This window comes from Xenopus laevis, chromosome 7S (assembly GCF_017654675.1).
Source record: "Xenopus laevis strain J_2021 chromosome 7S, Xenopus_laevis_v10.1, whole genome shotgun sequence".
In the NCBI taxonomy this organism is placed as follows: Eukaryota; Metazoa; Chordata; class Amphibia; order Anura; family Pipidae; genus Xenopus; species Xenopus laevis.
Window position 1 is genome coordinate 80,940,042 of NC_054384.1, and position 21,239 is coordinate 80,961,280.

The following is a 21,239-nucleotide window of genomic DNA, read 5'->3' on the forward strand; positions in this document are numbered from 1 at the left end:
GAATGAAGAGCAGAGTAACTGAAGCATGCACAGTACTGTACCGTATAGATAAACTGAACTTTAAAAGCCCCTTATTTACAAAACCATACATCAGAGACTTGTCTTCTTGAAATTCCTGCGGTAACTAATCTGTCCCAAAGATGTAGAGATTTTGCACTAGCAGCAACTGTTTACCAAAGATCATTTAGTCTGAGGCAGGATAATGCTGCAAAAAATGTGATGATTACAGATCATCTAAAAATTGTCCTTTGGAAGTAATAATAATAATATATATATATATATATATGCCATCTTTGAGTTGGTTATTGGCCACAGTAGATCTAAACACACAGGTATGGAATCAGTTATCTGGTATGTGAGGGACCTGTGGTTTTTGAGATGTTAAGCTATCTATCTACACTCAAATGCAAATTCCTTTAGAAATGTTTTCAATTCAAGCGACTTGACTATCTAACCATTGCACAGGCAGGGGCGCTTCGCCAATGAGGCGAGTTGAGGCCTCAGGTGGCAGCGCCCCACTAGGTACCAGGGGTAGCAAAAATGCCGCTCCTGGTACTTTAAGAGCTGAATACAACAATAAGTACACAAGTGTGAAGAGTGTGGTTTTACGTACAACTCTTTGTGGGGAAAAGTGCAAATTACTTACTGCGCTTGTGGTAAGAAAGGAGAACCTAAAATGTTATTTTTGTAGTACAGGTATCACCAAATAGTTTTTATTGGGCAGAAATATTGCTCATACAAAAAAAATATATATATACACTGTATATATATATATATAAGCAATTGAATTCTTAATGAATCAGATGAAAATTGATTTTAGGACTGGCCAGATATGGGATTACTTTGACGTAGTTGGCCAGCTTAAATATATTGCAATATATGGACAAACAATCCCTGTTTTGTTTAAAGGGTAAGGCATTTTTCAGTAGCAGTAAGCACAAAATGTCTCTGTCTTAAATAAATTGATAATGGGTTGAGTACAGAGGACTCTTGTATTTGACTATAAGTATTTTGTGGTCACAGCCTCAATGCACGCCTAATGTTTTTAAAAATTAGTGGTGAGCACAACTTTCCCTTGTTTGTTATATATAAAAATATATATATATATATATATATATATATATATATATAAAAATATGTGAGAGGATTTTGCCCAAAAGTCTAGCACCGAGTGTACACTAATAGATGCTCTTTAACAAAAGTGACTTCTATTCATAAGACACAAGAGATAACATACATGGTAGAGAGCCTAAGAGGAAACAAATATTGTTCTAACAAGGCATTGTGTAAAACTAAAAACATCCATCTGACAAATATTCTTGCAGTAAACATTGGGTTTCCAACTCCATTTTTGTTGATTCTAGTAAAGGCTGGTATTCATCACAGAAGATGACCTTTAGAACCAAAATTGAAAGCTGCTAAGTGAATGTTGCTATGGATTTGCATTATGTATTTTATGTGCCAGTAATTCAGGATTTATCTTTCAGCAGCATCAATTCCACCCAACCCACAAACAAACTGCCAGCATGCTTCCTTCTCACATTTCCTAGCTTTGTCCTGTGTTCAAGACAGTGTCCCAAAGAAGATGTTTTGTTTTCAGTAAAATTTGGATGGACAACTAGAGACATCTTAACTGATTTGTGCAAAGCAAAGGCATTTAATCCACTGAAATTTGAGAACTGAACTTCTGCATTTTACAATGTATTTTGCTTGCCGAAAATCACCTGTTTCACCACAATACAATTTGTGTTAACAGCAGTCTGTCAGAAATGCTTCTGTTTCTTTAGTTATAATCAAAACATATGTTTAAAGGGCCACATTACATGTACAGTATTTCAGCATTCTATTATATCCCACCTGCTCGTGTTCTCATCCTCATCCGAGTCAACAAAGCTGCTGGATTCCAGCTCACTGCTCATCACGGTGGAAGCACTGTCATATCCTCCTGGGTCCCGTATTCGATCCAGCTTTGGGTGCCCATTGATCCTGGGAACTGTCAATGGAAAAAAAGAAAGTGATTACTTTGAGGCAAGTTACAGTAGGGATGCACTGAACCCAGGATTCGGCCTTTTTCAGCAGGATTCGGATTCGGCCGAACCCTTCTGCCTGTCTGAACCAAATCCGTACCCTAATTTGCATATTCAAATTATGGGCAGGAGGTAAATCACTTAACTTTTTGTCAGAAAACAAGGAAGTAAAAAATGTTTTCCACTTCCTGGATTCGGTTCTGTATTCAGCCAAATCTTTCATGAAGGATTCAGGGATTCAGCCGAATCCAAAATAGTGGATTTGGTGCATCCCTAGTTAACAGCAGAGAACTGGTATTGATGACATGAATACAACAGCTAATTCTCTGACAATTTCACATTATAGGTGGAAATATAACATCAGTTCTTTTGAAGAGAGTTAAAAATGTATGGCAATGACCTGGCAAGTCACAGAAGCTGTACTAAATATTCTATTTTATCTATGGTACTCACAAACCAGATTTCCTTTGTTATCTTTAACTTAAAGAAGACATTTTGTGTAAAAAATAAGAATGTACCAGTGCATTATACTCATTTAGATATAGAAGATTTGCGCTTAAAAAAGTAGTGTGTCAAGCTGATTTATGGAATATTTCTGCAAAAACACTAATAATCCCTCCCTTCTCTTCTACTTCCTGCTCCCTGAATTCTCAGGCTGTGCAGGGGAGCCGGCAGCACTCACTGTAGAACAGGAACCAATCAGCAGCTAGCAGGACCTGATAGGGAACTGAAGCCTGTCTTTGCTTGAGTGACCGCAGGGCTGTGATTGGCTGTCCGCCCCGCTTCTGGCAGGGACCATTAGGACACGCCCACCCCACCTTTGAAACAGGGACCAGTGAACATCTATAGGGAGCTCTAATAAAGGGGCTATTTTTAAACATAATTTTAATTTTTAGTACAATGTAAAAGAAACACCAAATATTACTCATAATTGCCTACAAAATTAGGGTTTTCTTATCCTATATGTCTCCTTTAACAGTAACAGAAAGAAACAAAATAGTAAACGTTGAACATTACACTCATAACTCAATGTAGGTCACTCATAACTCAATGTACACCTATGCAATTTTTCCATAATATACAGTGGAAATAAATGAATCCTGTTAGCATGAAAGCAACTTAATAGGCCTTAATTGGCCTTATAGTGACTTCTAAGTGAGAGAGAAGACCCTTGAGACAACAGGGTAATATACATATCAGTCTGTGCAGTGTTGGCCACATTTCACTGCCGTAAACAATTTTCATATGTGTTTGATGCTCATGAAGATGTTTCACTTTCAAGCGTTGCTCAAACATACATGTGTTAGGTATCATTAGTGGGCCCTGATCTGTGCAGGGTCTTAGTAGAAGTTGGTTTTTGGCTTGGTTGTATGCAGGGCTGGATTTGCATATCAGGTGCCCCTAGGCCCACTGTCGTTCGTTGCCCTGTCCCTTACCTTTTATGCAATCAAATTTTCATCATAGGGACCAGAGCAATGGGGATTGTTGTACAGGAAATTTTAAAAACTATTGTATCTCCTGCGCCTCCCCAGTGTTTCTGATCCAATGTGGATGTAGTTGGACAGCATGCCACCCCCTAAAATCCTGCCACCCTAGGCCCGGGCCTTGGTGGCCTTTCCACAAATATGGCTGTATGAGCAAAAGAAACTGCTCTGTATTGTACTGCTCTCTAGTGATAAGATGGGGCAAAGATAACAAGATAAAAAGAAAAAAACATTTCTGTTGGCAAGAACCTACCAACAAAATTTATGTCCATTTTGACAACACATATGGTCAAAGCACAGCTTCAGTCTTATAACAAAAAACCTGAATACTTAAGAGATCCCATGGTGAGTCTGACTCTTCAAAGACCGAAGAGTCTAAATAAAACAGATCTATACAATTGGTTTTTTTTTCAAAATGTAAATTCTGCTCAGCATATCAGTTGGTTTTGACTGATGGGACATTTCCAATGAAATTTCTTAAAGGAGAAGATTCATGTATGGCAAACCCAAACCCCAGGGGAGTGACAGGATTCCTGTCTAGGTATGTTCTGACTATAACAGCCTCCTCTGGCTTTGGGCCTGGCCCTTAGCTACTTGGGTGTCACCAGGACTTACCACATGAGAATCCAGTACTCCCAGGGGTAGGGAAGAGCACTGAACGTATACTGGGAAGGACCCAGTAATAAAGGAGCTGGACATAGTCAGTCAGACAGAGTTAGAACCAGATAACAGGAGCAGAATCGTGAGGCAAAGTCAAGGTCAGGAACAAGCTGGGGTCAGAACAAGGAAGTCACACAGGAGACAGGAGCAGAAGACAAATGAACAACACTTACAGGGACCAGAGTACCTAGGACCAATAACCTATAATGGGCAGTGAGTCAATATATCCAGACTTACACTGATCACCTGTGGCCAAATTATCAACATCTGAGATCACCATGCCTACCAGGGAATACAAGGATACCAGTAATATCAAAGCTCGACCATATCTGTATAGCACAGAAGTATAGGAGACTACATAGCAACCTGCAGGTCACTGGTTCAAACCCAGGCAGGATGTTACAAGGTAGTTATACTTACCTTACACACCTGCACTAAGTGCTTCTTTGTTCTTCTGGCTGATGCATGCACAGCAGAGTGAAAAGGGGGGCTCTTTGCCTTAAAGCTCAGCTTTTTATTCTATTGTACCCGAGCGCAAAGAAGGAAGAAGAGGATCTGACCCATTCAAAGTGCGCTGAAATGATTTTGTTTTGAACGGACAAGTGCAAATATCTGCCTTATTAACTCTTATAGCAGCCCACAGAGAATGGCAAATACACTAAAATCACATTCTGAGGTTATACTGGCAGCTGTGCACAATGCTAGTCTTTCACATAAACTGCACATAATCACAGCCCTGGAACTAAAACAAGTACAGACAATTACCAAGGCATCTGCCTGTGTTAAGAGAACTGTATAAATCTTGATCATTCTGATTAAGCAGAGATAATATTGTATGTCTTTTAAAGGAAAGGTAAACTTCCAGGTTGGTCTTGGTATAAGGCACTGTTGTATCTTGTTCTGCTTTTAAGCAGTCAACGGAAAACAATATGTTCACTTTCCATTTGTTATCAGAAAGAGCAATGTACTGTGGACATGTTACAAAATCATGCTATAAAATTGTTGCTTACTTAGGGGCACATTTACTAACAGTCGAAGTGAATTCTAAGTAAATATTCAAATTCAAAAACTTCAAATTTCAAAGTAATCTTTGGGCACTTCGACCATCGAATAGGCCAAATTCGTCTTTGACTTTGATTCGAAGTGAAAATGCTTTGACTATTCGACCATTCGATAATCGAAGTACTGTCTCTTTAAAAAACTTTGACTTCGACACTCCACCACCTTAAATCTGCCGAATTGCTATGTTAGCCTATGGGGACCTCTTAGAACCTATAGCCAACATTTGGCTAAGCTTTTAGAAGTCAAAGTACGATTAAATCGTTCAATTCGAAGTACGATCGAAGTATGATCGTACGATCGTACAATCTTAAAAATCCTATGAATTCGACTTCGAATGTCGAACTAGCCTATTTGATGGTCGAATTTCGAAGTTTTTTGCACTTCGAAATTCGACCCTTGATAAATCTGCCCCTTAGTATGAAAGCAGTGGAATTTTCTTGTATAGTACATGTTGTTCCATATCTTTGAACATAGAAACAAATCCAGGATACTCAAAGGGTATAGTTTGGGAGGGGTATAAATGAGATTTGACCTTGGCCCACTGCACATTTCCAGCACTAACAATTCTGGTAAGTGCACATGGATATTATTTACAGAAGTACAGGCTATTCAATTCAGTACCAGAAGTATGCAATATTTCCCAGCCCTGTATAGTCTTTCCAATTGATATAAGTCTAGACATGGCAAGAGGATCCATGAAACAATTCCTTCAGAACCCTTTGACAACAAACATATCTCTATTATATGCCTGGAATAAAATACTAGATAATATCTGATTGCAAATGTAAAGGCATGGATCAGAAACCTCAGCTTCTAAACAAAGCTGCTTCCATCGGATATTCAGAAAACTAAGCAAATCCTAATCAATTTTTCAAACATTTAGTTTTCACGCCCATATCTGGTTTCTTCCCAACAGCACATCTCTCTGCATTCTTAATCCCTAATGGGATCATTTGTCCTTGATCATTCCTTTTCCATAATGTGCATGGCAAATGCAGATGCACACACCATGTAACCATGCAATCACAGCAAAGATAGTGGATAGTGAATGAAATGCATGTTTTTTTTTAGTCTAAATATTAATTTAGAATACTATGCTTTATACTTATGAGTGTCTTGAGCAAATGTTCCAGGATGGCTGTACCTTAAGTGAGAAGATTGGGGATGATTCACTAAAGGTCGAAAAAGTGAGTGTTATTTATAGCATGCCCTAAATTTTTTATCACTTCTTATATTTTTAGAATTAACGATCACTTGACTAAAAGTTCACTTGTCTTTCTTAAGAAGTGATATTTTAAAGTTCATTTTAGCTGAATTGTGTGTGGTATTTTATAGCATGCGCTATTTTGTGCGATATTTTAAGGCATATGATATTGTCACACGTTATTAGTGCAATCTTTATCACCTAAGACATTCGGGGTGCCACTGGCAGAGTAGAAGTCTCTTATTACAATGTTCTAATCATTCCTTTCCCTGGGAAACTTAATATAATTCCATGACACAGAACGTAGTGCATTCTGGATCTGCCTAAGGTATCATGAAAATGTGTTAGTGGCTGTAGGTAAGTCTCCAGTTCCTCATAAAGGTCTTTAATAGCTGTCCTATGCTTCTCACTACATCTTCCTCTATTAATCCATGTGATGTTGTTTAATAACGCCTACTCCTGAGAGGTGTTAAATTTCACCGAGATTATCGCACTATTTTATGCTTTTATCGCTTATAAGATGTTGGTGAATAATGCGTTAGGATTAATTCTATTCTATAAATATCGCAATGCGATAAAAATACAGATTTACAGAAATGTAGAATTGCGATATGTCTATTAACGCATGCAAAAATTCTTTGATGAATCGTTCCTTAAGTAACACGTCTTAAATAACACACAAAACTGTGCGTTAAGGAATATCGACCTTTTGTGAATCAGCTCCATAGTGGCTCATCGGACACTCTGCACTTCTGCTGCTTGACACATTCAGATACATAGCTAGCCATACACATAAAGCATTATTGCTCAAACAGAGGTGTAAATATAAAAAAAAATTTTTGCTTAATGAAAGAAATTGCAATGCTCAGCAAATTTGCATACATAATATACATTCATTACAATTGTTCTGTAGTTTTTTTAAGGCATTTGTAAATATATTTCCACTGAGAGCATAATCTGACTCTTTATTTTCTTCTGCAGTGGTTATGACTTAGGAACAATGTAGCCGTCACCTGCCGATTAACAAAGCTGTGGAGAAACATGCAAGGCTGGTGTCTGCTATACTGTTTCAAGAAAATGAACCAGATGTGCAAAAAGGGATGCAAAATTTGTGCTTTCAATTACAATTACAAATTATTTTAAAACGAATAGAAATGTTATCAAATTACATTTCTTTACATTTTAACAAATTGCATTTCATAAGGCAGTTTTCAGGCTGTAATGATGAATGCATCTTGGTCCCTTAAGATACAGTTTCAGAAACCCAAATCTAGCCTAATACATTTTGTTTGTTTGCTATATACAAAGTCATCAGATTTGTGCATGTACAACTATTAAAGGCTATGGATATCATTGCTAATTGCTCATTTTAAAAAAAAGAAAGCACTGAATCCAGGATTTGATTTAGAATTATGATGAATCCAAGTGCCTGACCGAACTGAATCCGAATTGGAAAAAAAAATCACATTTTCTGCACACAAACAAGCAAGTTGTATTTTTTCCCCCACGTGCTGCAACCACAGTTCTTTTTAACCCTTCATTGCCCTAATTTGCATATGCTTTTTGGGTTTCAGATTCAGCCGAATCCTTCATGAAAGATTGTCTGCCTGACCTACATCTGGTGGAATGTTGGCCAACAGTCTATCAAGCAGGTTAGAAAATCATGGTGGAATGACACAATGAGCATGATCATGCAGTCCCTTCCTGACAGATCTACCTACGACCCATTACAATCTGTTGGTCTATGGACAGTTGGTCTATGGACCAAATGATTGGATCATTGTCACTAGTGTGTTGGTGACCAAATTAGGTAAAGATCTTAAAGTGTATACTTACCTTTAGGACCCTACCATATACACCTTATGGTCTATTTCAACGCTAGTAAACAGAAACGCATGCATTTGGAATGTGGGAGGATACTAGAGCACCCAGACGTAACCCCAGAAAATTGGGAGATCATACAAATGCCACACTGCTGATAGCTACATTTTAAATCAAACCCAAGGAACCCATCAAAGCAAAGCAGCACAAGTTCACTGAAACCACAATCACAAGCAAAAAGATTTGAGAACCTGGTAAGCACAGTAAAGTACAATACAGCAAAGCATAGAAAATACAGTGCACTATTGTATATCTAATCATGAAACATTTCCAGATACTATTTTTTTGTTTACAGATTCCAAAGAGCGAATAGTGTATAATTCTAGCTATACATTGGGCCAGCTTAATGGAGCAGCAACCATAAATAAACAATTATTTCTATTCTATTTCAGTTAGTAAAGTAATGTACAAAAATGACATGAAGGACAGGTTTTACTGAGCATTATGATTATTTGCAAATGCATTATCTATGTTCAGATGCAAACAAAGGATTCTTGAATACTAGGGGTGTGCAAAGGTCAGGCCATAATAGTGCATGTGTCCAGGTGGTTGTGTTCATATAGCTGCAGGCTACTTGAGTTGGCCCACTTCTCTGTTGGAAAGCTGCTGTCCTCCAACCATGAAGAAGAAGAACATCGGATGAGTGCATATGGCTCAACACTGAAACCATTCATTACTGGGCACCGCTAACAGAATTGTTCAACTCCAGTGATCATTATACCTTATTCATTTCATCACACAAGGCCTCTTATTTCCTTTGGCATTCAGTATTTGTTTAAAAAAAGCTGTACACAGTTTAACTAGAAGACAACAATATTTAATGAACAAATGTATGAAGAGCAGTGATGAATCCTAAGCCTTCCCAGTGGCAAAGCACACTATACAGTGGAGGGTACAACTAAAGGTAGATGAAAACCTGTTCATTTCTTTCATTGGGAGTAAAAAATAAAGGCCACTGTAGTCCAAACTAGCACATTGTCCCTTTGCTCTGTGGACATAAGGCATTCTTTGTTTAGAAAGCCCTTATTTGTGCAAAGAAAATGAATGGACACTGTCATGGAATATGACCTATGATGGGATGATGTGTCCAGTGCAGGTCTTTTTTGTGGTCTTTAAATCAAAGGACATTGCACCAGCACCATATGGCATATATTTTATGATATAATTATCATAATTTATGATATAATATAAACTACTTGTTTTTAGGCTGTTTAACATAGAGTTAATCACATATTAATACATTACTACATTATTATTATGATTTTGTCATAAAGTGCAGTAGTGTGCAATTAATCATAAGGCATAGGCAATACGTGGAAACAGAAGCCAATACAATACAAATTTGTGCCAACAATCTAAAAGTATGCATGTACTTCTGGTTACTATTTGTGTATTTATGTGACCTGTATACAATAAATACTTTTTGCACTTATAGCAGTATATGGTTCTCATCACACATAGGGCATGGCTGTAGTAGATATTAACTTTCAAATGGGAAACATGAGATTGAACACAAGTCACTGCAACATCTGTCACATATTTTTCAAAACAGGAGCAATTTCTTCCAATGAAGGAAAACATTATTTCCTGTAATTTGTCCCCAAAAAACCTAAACTGCCTTCAGCCTGAGCAGCCATATTGCTCTTGTTTGAGACAACTTCCAACATTCCTGAAAGATCAGCAAAGATCAGAAAGAGAAAAATATCCATACTTAGCGTGTTAAAATAAAGCTGCATGAACTCACTGTAAATGTTCCTCTAAGCTGTGCATTCCTGGGGACACACGCATTTTGACAATTTGTGGTGTACGCGAGAATTTTGTGAAGAAACTCATAAAGGGTCATTTATAAACACAGTGCAACGTGCAAAGAATATTTTTCGAATGCAAATATTTTTTTAACGGTAATGCAGTTTTTTTTGTCCAAAAAAACAAAAAATCTAGCGTTGACCAAAGATACTGGCCAGAAACCTTTTGAACAAGTTACTTGCACACACACAACACTGTTTTCAGTTTTGCATTTTAAGTTTGTATGTATCTTTTTTCCCCCAAGCTCTCTACAATTCTTCTATTTTAATTTCAATATGGTTTCCTGGTTGATAGGGTAATTAAACCCCAGCAACCAGTTTAAATTCTATTAGCCAATTTTAACTATCTGTCGTGATAAGTCGTGGCAGCCAAAGAACAAAATATGAAAATAATTGAAACTTCACAAGGGAGAAAATGTAGAGCTATGGCAAAATTTCTCATAATTCTGCTGTCACCATACCAGATTTAATTTTACGGTGAACAACCCCTGGAATAGCACTAGCAGAGCCCTAAATGTACAAAGACAAATAGAAAACCCCCAAGAGTAATCGCTCTGGGATTACTCTTTGTGTTATATCTCTCTCTGACATCAACAGTTATGTAATAAGGTATATAAGTCTAATAACACAAAAGATCTGATGTTAAGCAAACTCTGAAAATATTACTATACAATATTCCAGTCCCTATGCATAGTTCTCCAATATTTTGCTGTTCGAATGCAACAATATGCCATGTCTCAAATAATAGCTGTGCAACGGAACACAACTATGGGGTGACTATGGACAGGAAAGATAAAGCAGGCTCACAGGATGTAACAATGTATTTAATTTCACTAGAGCAAATGGGAATACCAATATTCTCTTATGCTAAAGCACACGGTATAAAATAACCTCATAAATAAATGAGTTTAATAATAAACAGTTTGATCATGTCTTAGACTTTCCAAATAATGTTTTATGCCTAATGCATAGTGTGCTAAAGTGATATGCTTTTCTCTACTATGTAGATCTTAAACATCTATGTTTATAAGGCTATGATGCATAGGCTAATAAAGAGGATTTTGTCTCATAAATGATACATAGTTCTTCAAGGATATAAGCGAATACCTACAGCGACCCACGCAGGGCTGGGTTTCTGGATGACAGCGAATAGGTTCCAGAGGCCATAGCAGATGAGCAAGACCTCTCTTCCCAACATGGCTGGACGAGTGAAACGAGTAACGTTGGCACGGTGGAGCACTTGTTCTCCCAAAACAATCCAGGAATGATGAAGTGACCATGAGTTCCCCCTCTGCTTACTTGCCTAGTAGTCCAAAGGAACTACTACTACTTTTATGAAAACAGCTGCCACTAACATATGCGTTACAAATTTTATGTGAGACACAGTGTTGAGTTGAGTAAAGGAGGTTGTTAGGTGAAGGAATATGGCTCAGACATGCTTCTCTTCATTTGGCTCTCTCTGCATCTGATGTTTGATGATCTGCAATGATGGTAAAATAGCTATTATATCATATACCTTTGCCATCTTCCTTCCAGTTTGTAGACAGCAAGCCAAACACCTAAAAACAAATCTAAATCTCAATCTTATTTACCTTAATTCCAATTTTGAAATAAAATCTAAAATATCAATCAGTTCGGCAGACAACAGCACCAAGTAAGACTGAGGCTATGCACTCCAGCTGATACTGAACTATACCTCCTACCCCAATGCTCATATTTATTTCGAAATGTGAACCTTCCCCATTTCAGCTCGCCATATTTTCTCACTAGTAAAACAACCTATTTATCAAGCAAATGCAAATATCTGTAATCAAAAGGAATGGACATTTGTGCAAAATGCCTTTGGAAATGATTTCTCTGACTAAAAAGAAAAGAACTAAAAGTAAGTATCAGTTAATGCATTGAAGGGGTTAAATAATAGCACATAACATTTTGCTGTAAATAAGTACAACACATTTTTTGAGGCAAAGCTGAGTAAAAAACAAGAGTTCCTAATATTTCACAGTTTGATAAAAACAGATGAAATATACTGATAAATTACAAATGTAGCCCTGTAGGTTATTATGTACATGCTGTATATTAAAATCCTGTACTTACACAGCTTAGAGCAGATCCACAGCACAAACTCTTTACTTCTGTAAAATAAAGTTGCAGCCAAACTGATACCTGCGATCACTGCCCAAACACAGCTTCCAACTCTTACACCCCCCCTTCCTCCCCACACACTCCGAAATTCTTGCAACCAACCAAAGCAAGCTATGCAAATGGGCCGTTGAACTGCTTGATAGTGCCCCAGGCAGTAACAGTTGTTGAAAATGATAAATTACCAAATCAGAGGTGGGTTCCCTGAGGCAGCGTGGGATACAAAGCAATGCTCTGATTGTTTCTTTGGTGGTAGAAGAAAAAGCTAATGATCTGTGTTGGACTTTCTGGTGATTTCTTTTTAAAGAAAGTCATACAACTTTCTCTTTGATGGCTACAAAACATGTTAGTGCCATTCTGCCCACATCGCTGATTTAGTCTGTAGCATTTCACTCACAGGCATTATGGTTACCAATTTGTTAATCAATACTGTGATATCAAATGGTTCCAAATAAACACACCAACTTACTTTTAAACATAGTATGGCCCAACTTTTGCCATATACTGTAATGGGGCTTACTGATTTAATATACAGCATGACTCCTTAACCCACTAATTGTTCTTTGCTGGCCCAATACCCCTGCAAATGACCTTGAGCCCTTGGGCGAGGATCCATGGTTTGCCTCCATACCTCACAACACAGAAGCTTGTAGGGGCCACTCTACTGCTCAACACAAGCCCTTTATCCTCAGCAATTGAAAAAAATAAAGACATAACTAGAACAATGCAGGTCCCATAATAGTATTTAGTTTCAGTGTATCACAGATATGAAACTCATTACAGCCAACTTTAGATCAACAGTTGAGTCTAGATCTCTGATGAGGTCTTTACTTCTGACTACCATATATCACCAAACACCAGAAATGTTGAGTGAACTTTACTATACAGTAGCTTTGCCAAATTCACTGAGGTCTGTCCTCTAGGCACAGGGTAGAACAATTGGTCAGCACTCCCAAAACCTTAGACTCTCAATTAGCAGTGCACGTGCAAAGTTGTCCACTCCAACTGGCATATATACTTAAGTAGTAAAGTCACAGCACCATCCAAGTTTTTATAATATAAAAAGCCTTTATTGGAATCCTGGCTCTGATCTCAGACAAAACAACTTTTCAGGCCATCATATATGGTAAGCAGTTTAATATATAACCATCATTTAATCTACTGTTTTTTTCACTTGGTTTTCTATTTGCTTAAAATGCACATATATTTAATCTGAAAGACACTTTGTGGCCTACAGGATTTATTTTTATTGTTGAGTTGGTTATTATGACTTACAGTATCTTTAAGTAGTGACGACAGTGTTAAGACAATTTCTTGTTCAGTTAGCAGTTACAGGCCACTAAAAGCTTTTGAGCATGGAGAGCATTAAGAGATATTTCTGCCTGGTTTTAGGATCCTTCACTGCTTTATTATTGACTTAACACTTCCTTCACAGAGTGAGAAGTTGCTTTTAAATGCTTAGAACATTACATCGCCATGCTTTTGCTTGACACTGAGCTTTTAGCAGCTTTTCAGAGCCTTTCCTAACCCCATTCCACTTCCAAATGCATTAGCATGTGATAAGGTTGCTTTTAAACAGCTCTGATTAAAATGAATGTTAAAGTACAATTAGGAAAGAGTCAAATGGGTTACAATAGAGCACAGCGCACTGATCTCATCTACTTTATCAGTGGGAAAAAACATACAAAAATAAGCAAAAGTCACAATGGTTATCTTCAATGGTCACTAACAGCAGCCACAAAGTCAAGACTATAGGCAATGACACACAAGGCATTTTGCAGCTGCCATGAAAAACCATGGCTGCAAAAACCAGGATATTGGTCAAACACTGCAACTGCTCATATGTTCTCAGTAATTCCCAGTAAAGCATTCTGTGGTAATGTTGCTGTTACAAAATTGTTACAAAAATGCCTTAAAATAACACCTTTTGCTGTTTGTAAATAATCCCTATTGTCTGGCATCATCATGCCAAAGGCTATCATTAGTTATACAGTTAAAAAGACATACAACCATTATGTTTGACCCCTCTAACTGACCCTAGCACAAATACACACATACATATACAGACCTATGGACATTATGGTGTAAAAAAATGTAGGATGCTCGGGACCTGGGGTTTTACAGATAAGGGATTTATTTTTAATTTCGATCTTCATACCCTAAGTCTACTAAAAAATCATTGAAGCATGAATTAAACCTACAGGCATTGCTTTGCTTCCAGTAAGGATTGATTATCTGTTAGTTAGGATCAAGTACAACGTACTGTTTCATTATTACAGAGAAAAAAAAGTAATTCTTAAAAATCGAAATTATTTGGAGTCTATGGGGTAAATTTATCAAAGAGTGAAATTCCGCAGCTCTCAATTCAGTTCTATTGGATTATGAAAGGCCTATTTATCAATGGGTGAAAGTGAAAGTTCACCCTTTGATAAATTTGCCTATAAAAATCCCATAGAAATGAATGGAGAGTGGCGGAGTTTCACTCTAGTGGCGGAACTTCACTATTAACTTCACTCTTTGATAAATATACCCCTTTGGGAGATGGCCTTCCAATAATTCAGAGATGTCGGGGGTAACAGATTTCCATATAACGGATCCTAAATCTGTATACAGCAAAAAGCAGTGTGCAAATACAAAATAAATTACAGGTTGTGGCTATTTTTGGTACTTTACATAATGAGTTGTGTAATGTAAATTTTTATAGAGTGCTGTTGCAGACTGATTTCTAAGAATTCCACACAGCAAGAGACTGACTAGTTAATCTCAATATCATATTACATTACAGTCCCAAAGCACAAAAATTAAGCTTAATCAACTGGGTAAATATCAAGAAAGGTCTTTCAGCTAAGAAATGCAGATGTCAACGGAGGGAACGAAGACAAGACACACAAGGCTCTTGGGTAATAAAGGCTTGGATACAGGAGATGCTGTGAGAGCAAAACAACATTTTTACAGACAGCCTGAATGTGTGGACAAATGGAGAGTTGAGCAAAATGAAACTCGGTGACTGCAAAGTTTGAGTGATGAAATGACTTGTTGACAGGGAGAGGTTGATGTCAAAGCTAATACAATGTGAGAAGAAGGAAATATTTTGTATTTGTTCAGTTATACGAGGAAGCAACTTCAGACTGGCAATCAATTACATAAATTAGCTGAAGGGGGAAAATAATGGTTAAAATATCATCACCAAAGACATGGTACAAAAACTTGCTAACAGTAAATAGAAAATAGTAAAAGAGATAAGAGAGAGATAACCATATTTAATGGGCTCATCAGCAAACTACACTCCAGTGTGAAACAGAAATTATGCTTTTGCCTGCCCATCAGAAATGTATAGGGAATTACTGAAAAAAACGCACAATGACTCATTTCTGGCTTTTGCTACGACCTGAAATAATTGATTTTAAGAATATCAGCTGTATACTGTAATACATGAACTGAGTGAATTTACATCAAGAATAAAGCAACAAGATGGATATGCTAAACAGAGAAGCATAACATCATCACTGGGCTGACTCACACTATTTCCCTTTTGAAAGAAGCTCAAACAGCCAATTATGCTTCACTCACTCATCAAAAACAAAGTCCTGATTTATAAAGGATTCTATAAATGTCCCCGCACATACAGCCCGATAACTCTTTACAGAAGAAAATATGCAGGGCTAAACAAATGTATGCAGAGCAAGGCAACAGAATACCAATAATCCAACATGCTTCTCTCTCCAGAGTTTCGTGGTATACAGTGCCAGATTTACATGGGGCACCCCTAGGCCCACTACCATTCCTCGCCCCTGTCACCTCCAGGGGGACAGGAGCAATGGGGGGTGGATGTGGGTGTGGTTGGGCAGCATGCCACCCCCCTAAATTCCTGTCGCCCTAGGTCCGGGCCTAGGTGGCCTTTCCACAAATCCGGGCCTGGTGGTACATGGATATAGGTCAGGATTTATGGGCAGATAATGAAAATATGAAATGGTGTATGTCTATTGCCAGCATAAGATCACTTATCTGTATAATATACACAGATAGTAGAGTAATTACGACTTCAATGGTGTGAATTTGTACATGATTATTAAATTCATAATAATAAGAGAAAACATTGGGCATTACTGTTTTTTTCTTCACACTTGTTGAACAAAAACCTGTATAGACTACACTACAGTAAAAGAGGGAGTGCACCGTAAATTTCGAATCATTGTAAATAATAACACGAGCTACAGCTGTTGTTTGTTTAATCGTCCATTAAATGTCACTGTTACTGTGTGTGTGTGTGTGTGTATATATATATATAAGTTTGTGTCAAAGTCACTTGATACATCATTCACATCTGTACCTGTCCCAGTGGAGCTTAGAACCTAAGGTCCCCATAAAATTTACACATAGTTGGGTCAATTTACCTGCCAGCCTGTTTTTTGACGTGTGGGAGGAAACCCAGGGAGAACATACAAACCCCATGTAGATAGATCCCCCTGAGCCATTGCCATAGCAATATACGTGGGTTAATAGTGTGCCAGCAAGGAGACGACTGAACTGCAACAAAAGCTGTTCTACACAAAGTCGACATATTTGCAAAATATGTTAAGTCTCCCACACAAACCCTGTCATAAAGCTAAAGGAAAATTGGAAACATTTATCATGGCATTCCTCATTCTTCTCATGTAACTTAAGCAGATAAAGAGGTCGATGAACCTGTACACAGAACAGCTGTGCTCAGCACACTTGCTGCTATCTCACAGCTGGAACCAGTGCTTCCCCCATAGTTCCCCAGCTGCATGCTGCCCCTATGGAGACACCTGATAAGGTCCAATTAGCAAGGAATGTAGGGTGGCTTTTCATCTTCTGGAAACACCTAAGCCTTTAGTAAAAACATGCTTGTTTTGCTAACACGTTAATGGTGTGCTGAGTTCATAAAAGCTATTTAGCACACTGAGTCCTCCAGAGAGAGTTAAGCATGTGGTGCAAAACCTTGACCCCTATCTGTCCTGTTTTCACAGTCGCACTGGGCTTCAAGTGATTACAGCATAGTACCAGTAACAGAAGGGTTATGTATAGCCATAAGGCTAAAGGTGGCCAAAGACATAACAATTACGATCTTTCTTGGAAACGATCTTTCCAAGAAAGATTCTTAGTTTCATTACACACGTGTAGAGCTGAATCGTCAGATATACATATAGAAACAATAGAATTCTAGCTGTATCTGACGATTCAGCACTAACAATGTCCCATGTTTGGGTGCCTTCAAAGGCACCCAATCAAAATTTTCTGTTCAGCCCAATTGACGAGCCGACCGATATTCAAGACTTCTGCCGATATCGGTTGGATCTTGTTTTGTACAATATTATCTGTGAGTCTATGTCCACCTTAATGCCACACCAGTCTGCATATAAAAAGAGGCAGAGAATCAGCCCCATGAGTTAGCCTATCCCTGTGCACATGGAGCCACTGCACTGGCCCGAGTGCTACATGCCAAGAATCAGCCTGGCATTAGCCTAAGGGAATTAGTGGCAATGATAAGATACATATTGTTTAATAAGTGCATTGAGCAAAGTGCAGTTTTAGTGCAATTGCCAATTTCTTTCCTATACTGCAGTGTTTTCCCCAGAATTGCAACATTGTTGTGGTTGCAAGGGGGATGTGCCTGACCCAACTGTAGCTGATGTGGCAAAATTAAAGCAATGACCCTTGCAATTTGGACACAAATGCATCAAATATTTTCGGTGCGTCAGATATTTTTTAGTTCATTTTTTTTTGGCGTATTTTCTGGTTTCTAGTGTTCATCTGGGTCAATAGGGACAGAAGCAAATAAGCAAGTAGAATAAATCAGAAGCATCAATAATGATGGGCGGTTTAAACTTTGATCTTTACAGTCCTTGAACTTTCCTGGTTTGCGTTGCTGCAATTGGATATTTGCTGATTGTGTCCCCCTTAGCTACATACTCGGGCGGAGGAATCACGGAAGATCTTCGTGGATTGTTGAACATGGATTGTTCTTTTGTTTGAGCATTTTAAAATCCAAGTGTAAGGGTTGAGGTGGAACACACCCGAACCACACAGCAGAAGCAGTGAGCTGCTTTATAGCATCTAAAGATGTGCTATCCGGGCTGATATTCTAAATTATTGTTGAACTTTTAAGCAAAACCTGTATACCGGTATGTGGTTCAAATATTATTTAGTATTTTAAACAAATGTTTATACACATACATGTGTAGTTTGATTAATATTGGCTCTGCACAAAACCTATACCCTGAATAAAATAGGTCTATGGTAAATTAGCTTTTAAGCATTTTCTTTTGTTCTTTTGTATGTAATCGGTATGTTCACTGCCTACAACCATTTATTATATAGCACTGTAGAATATGTTGGCACTTTAACAAAAATAATAAATCTGTTCTGAAAATGGCTTTGTTGCTTCTTAACAGATCAGGGTCTCATCAGTTAACATAACCCCTTTCCTCCTTGAAAGAGTAGCAGAAGGCTCTATCCCAAGAGGGAAGATAGCTGAGAAACTGAAAACAAAATGGGATTCTTAATGTATGAAATATCATGGGCTGCTACCATCAGCCATCTGCTTAGACAGCTTTTACAGGCCCAGAGAGTAGACCCACCATCCTCCCCCATGAAAGATACCATGAACAATGAAAAAAAATATATATATATAAAGCAGTACAAAATGGAGGACTTTCTTATTTTTCTGTATGGGGCAGATACTCTTGTTCATTAATAAAAAATAAGGACACACTTTTTTGCATTTACAGATCATTAATCTTTGTTTACAGTCATATGAAAAAGTTTGGGAACTCCTCTTCATTCTTTGGAGTTTTGTTGATCATTGGCTGAGCTTTCAAAGTAGCAACTTCCTTTAAATACAGTATATAACAAGCCTTATAGAAACAGTAGTATTTCAGCAGTGACATAAAGTTTATTGGATTAACAGAAAATATGCAATATGCATCATAACAAAATTAGACAGGTGCATAAATTTGGGCACCCCAAAATAGATATTACATAAATACTTAGTTGAGCCTCCTTTTGCAAATGTAACAGCCTCTAGACGCCTCCTATAGCCTTTGACGAGTGTCTGGATTCTAGATGGCGGTATTTTTGCCCATTCTTCCATACGAAATCTCTCCAGTTCAGTTAAATTTGATGGCTGCGAACATGGACAGCCTGCTTCAAATCATCCCATAGACTTTCGATGATATTCAAGTCGGGGGACTGTGACAGCCATTCAAGAATATTGTACTTCTCGCTCTGCATAAATGCCTTTGTAGATTTCCAGGTGTGTTTAGGGTCATTGTCTTGTTGGAATATACAACCCCTGCATAGCTTCAACTTTGTGACTGATGCTTGAACATTATCCTGAAGAATTCGTTAATATTGGGTTGAATTCATCCGACCTTCGACTTTAACAGGGCCCCAGTCCCTGAACTAGCCACACAGACACACAGCATGATGGAACCTCCACCAAATTTGACAATAGGTAGTAAGTGTTTTTCTTGGAATGCAGTGTTCTTCTTCCGCCATGCAAAGCGATTTTTGTTATGACCAAATCACTCAATTTTTGTCTCATCAGTCCAAAGCACTTTGTTCCAAAATGACTGTGGCTTGTCTATATGAGCTTTTGCATACAACAAGCGACTCTGTTTGTGGTGTGAGTGCAGAAATGGCTTCTTTCTCATCACCCTGCCAAACAGATGTTCTTTGTGCAAATTGCGCTGAATTGTAGAACAATGTACAGATACACCATCTGCAGCAAAATGTTCCTGCAGGTCTTTGGAGGTGATCTTAGGTTTGTCTGTAACCATTCTAACAATCCTCTGTGCCTGTGGCCTTCCATTTCCTGATTACATTCCTTACAGATGAAACTGACCGTGTAAATCTCTGAGATAGCTTTTTGTAGCCTTTCCCTAAACCATTAAACTGAACAATCTTTGTTTTCAGATCTTTTGAGAGTTGCTTTGAGGATCCCATGCTGTCACTCTTCAGAGGAGAGTCAAACAGAAGCACAACTTGCAATTGGAACCTTAAATACCTTTTCTCATGATTGGACACACCTGCCTATGAAGTTCAAGGCTTAACAAGCTGATCCAACCAATTTGGTGTTGCCAGTAATCAGTATGGAGCAGTTACATGCATTCAAATTAGCAAAATTACAAGGATACCTACATTTTTTGCACAGCTATTTTTTCACATTTGATTTAATTTCATACAACTGAATACTGCTTCACTAAAAATCTTTGTTCAGAAAACACCCCAGTACTCAGATGTTCCTGGGAAATGAAAGACATACCACGGTTATCTTTTTTGTTGTAGGTGGAGTCAATTATTATGCAGGCTGAGAGGGGTTCCCAAACTTTTTCATATGACTATGAATATATGAAAATATGTATTTGCATTAATACTATGGGGCTGATTTATCAAAGGTTGAATTTATGTGAATTTTTTTTACTCTAATAAATTTGAATGTACTCAAAACTCAAATGTTATCTTATTTAAGAAAAAACTTGAACGTCTAATATTTGAAGGAATGTTACTGACCCGAAAATTTGAATGAAACTCAATTGGAGTTTTTCTCCGAAAAAAACCTCAAATGCCAGGAAGACTATTAACATCTTCAAATGGTTCAACGGACCTCTGCCATTGACTTGTACCTGGACTCTGGTTTTAGGTGGCAAATATTCGAATTAGAACTGTTTCCATGGTCAAGGTGTGATAAATATCACATTCTATTTTACATTCCAGTTGGTGCTTTTAATTTCGAATCTGTGAGTTTTGACACACAAAAAAAATTTGAAAATTCAAATTTACCATTCGAACCTTAATAAATCTGCTCCTATCTGTTGCTTAAGTATTGATTTTGTGGGTATATTTTGCCTATAAAGGACACCATACAATTAGTCACCCCAATATCCTGCTAGGTTTCTTTTTATCAATACCGCTTGTATTGTGCGCTGCTCCACCACTGAATTTTCCTAGT

At 37.8% G+C, this 21,239-nt stretch overlaps 1 protein-coding gene across 6 annotated transcripts in view; it reads right to left on the reverse strand.

The window, feature by feature from the left end:
- The window catches only part of LOC108697641 (segment polarity protein dishevelled homolog DVL-1), a 72,921-nt gene that overhangs the window by 19,302 nt on the left and 32,380 nt on the right, over nt 1-21,239 (reverse strand). For 5 of the 6 annotated variants that reach the window (XM_041571437.1, XM_041571436.1, XM_018227885.2 and 2 more), the window contains exon 5: nt 1,858-1,993. In XM_041571437.1, the coding sequence (XP_041427371.1) occupies nt 1,858-1,993 (136 nt within the window). Of the gene's footprint in view, nt 1-1,857; nt 1,994-11,234; nt 11,542-21,239 lie in introns of those variants that run through there. The other variant, XM_041571438.1, reaches the window with a different exon arrangement.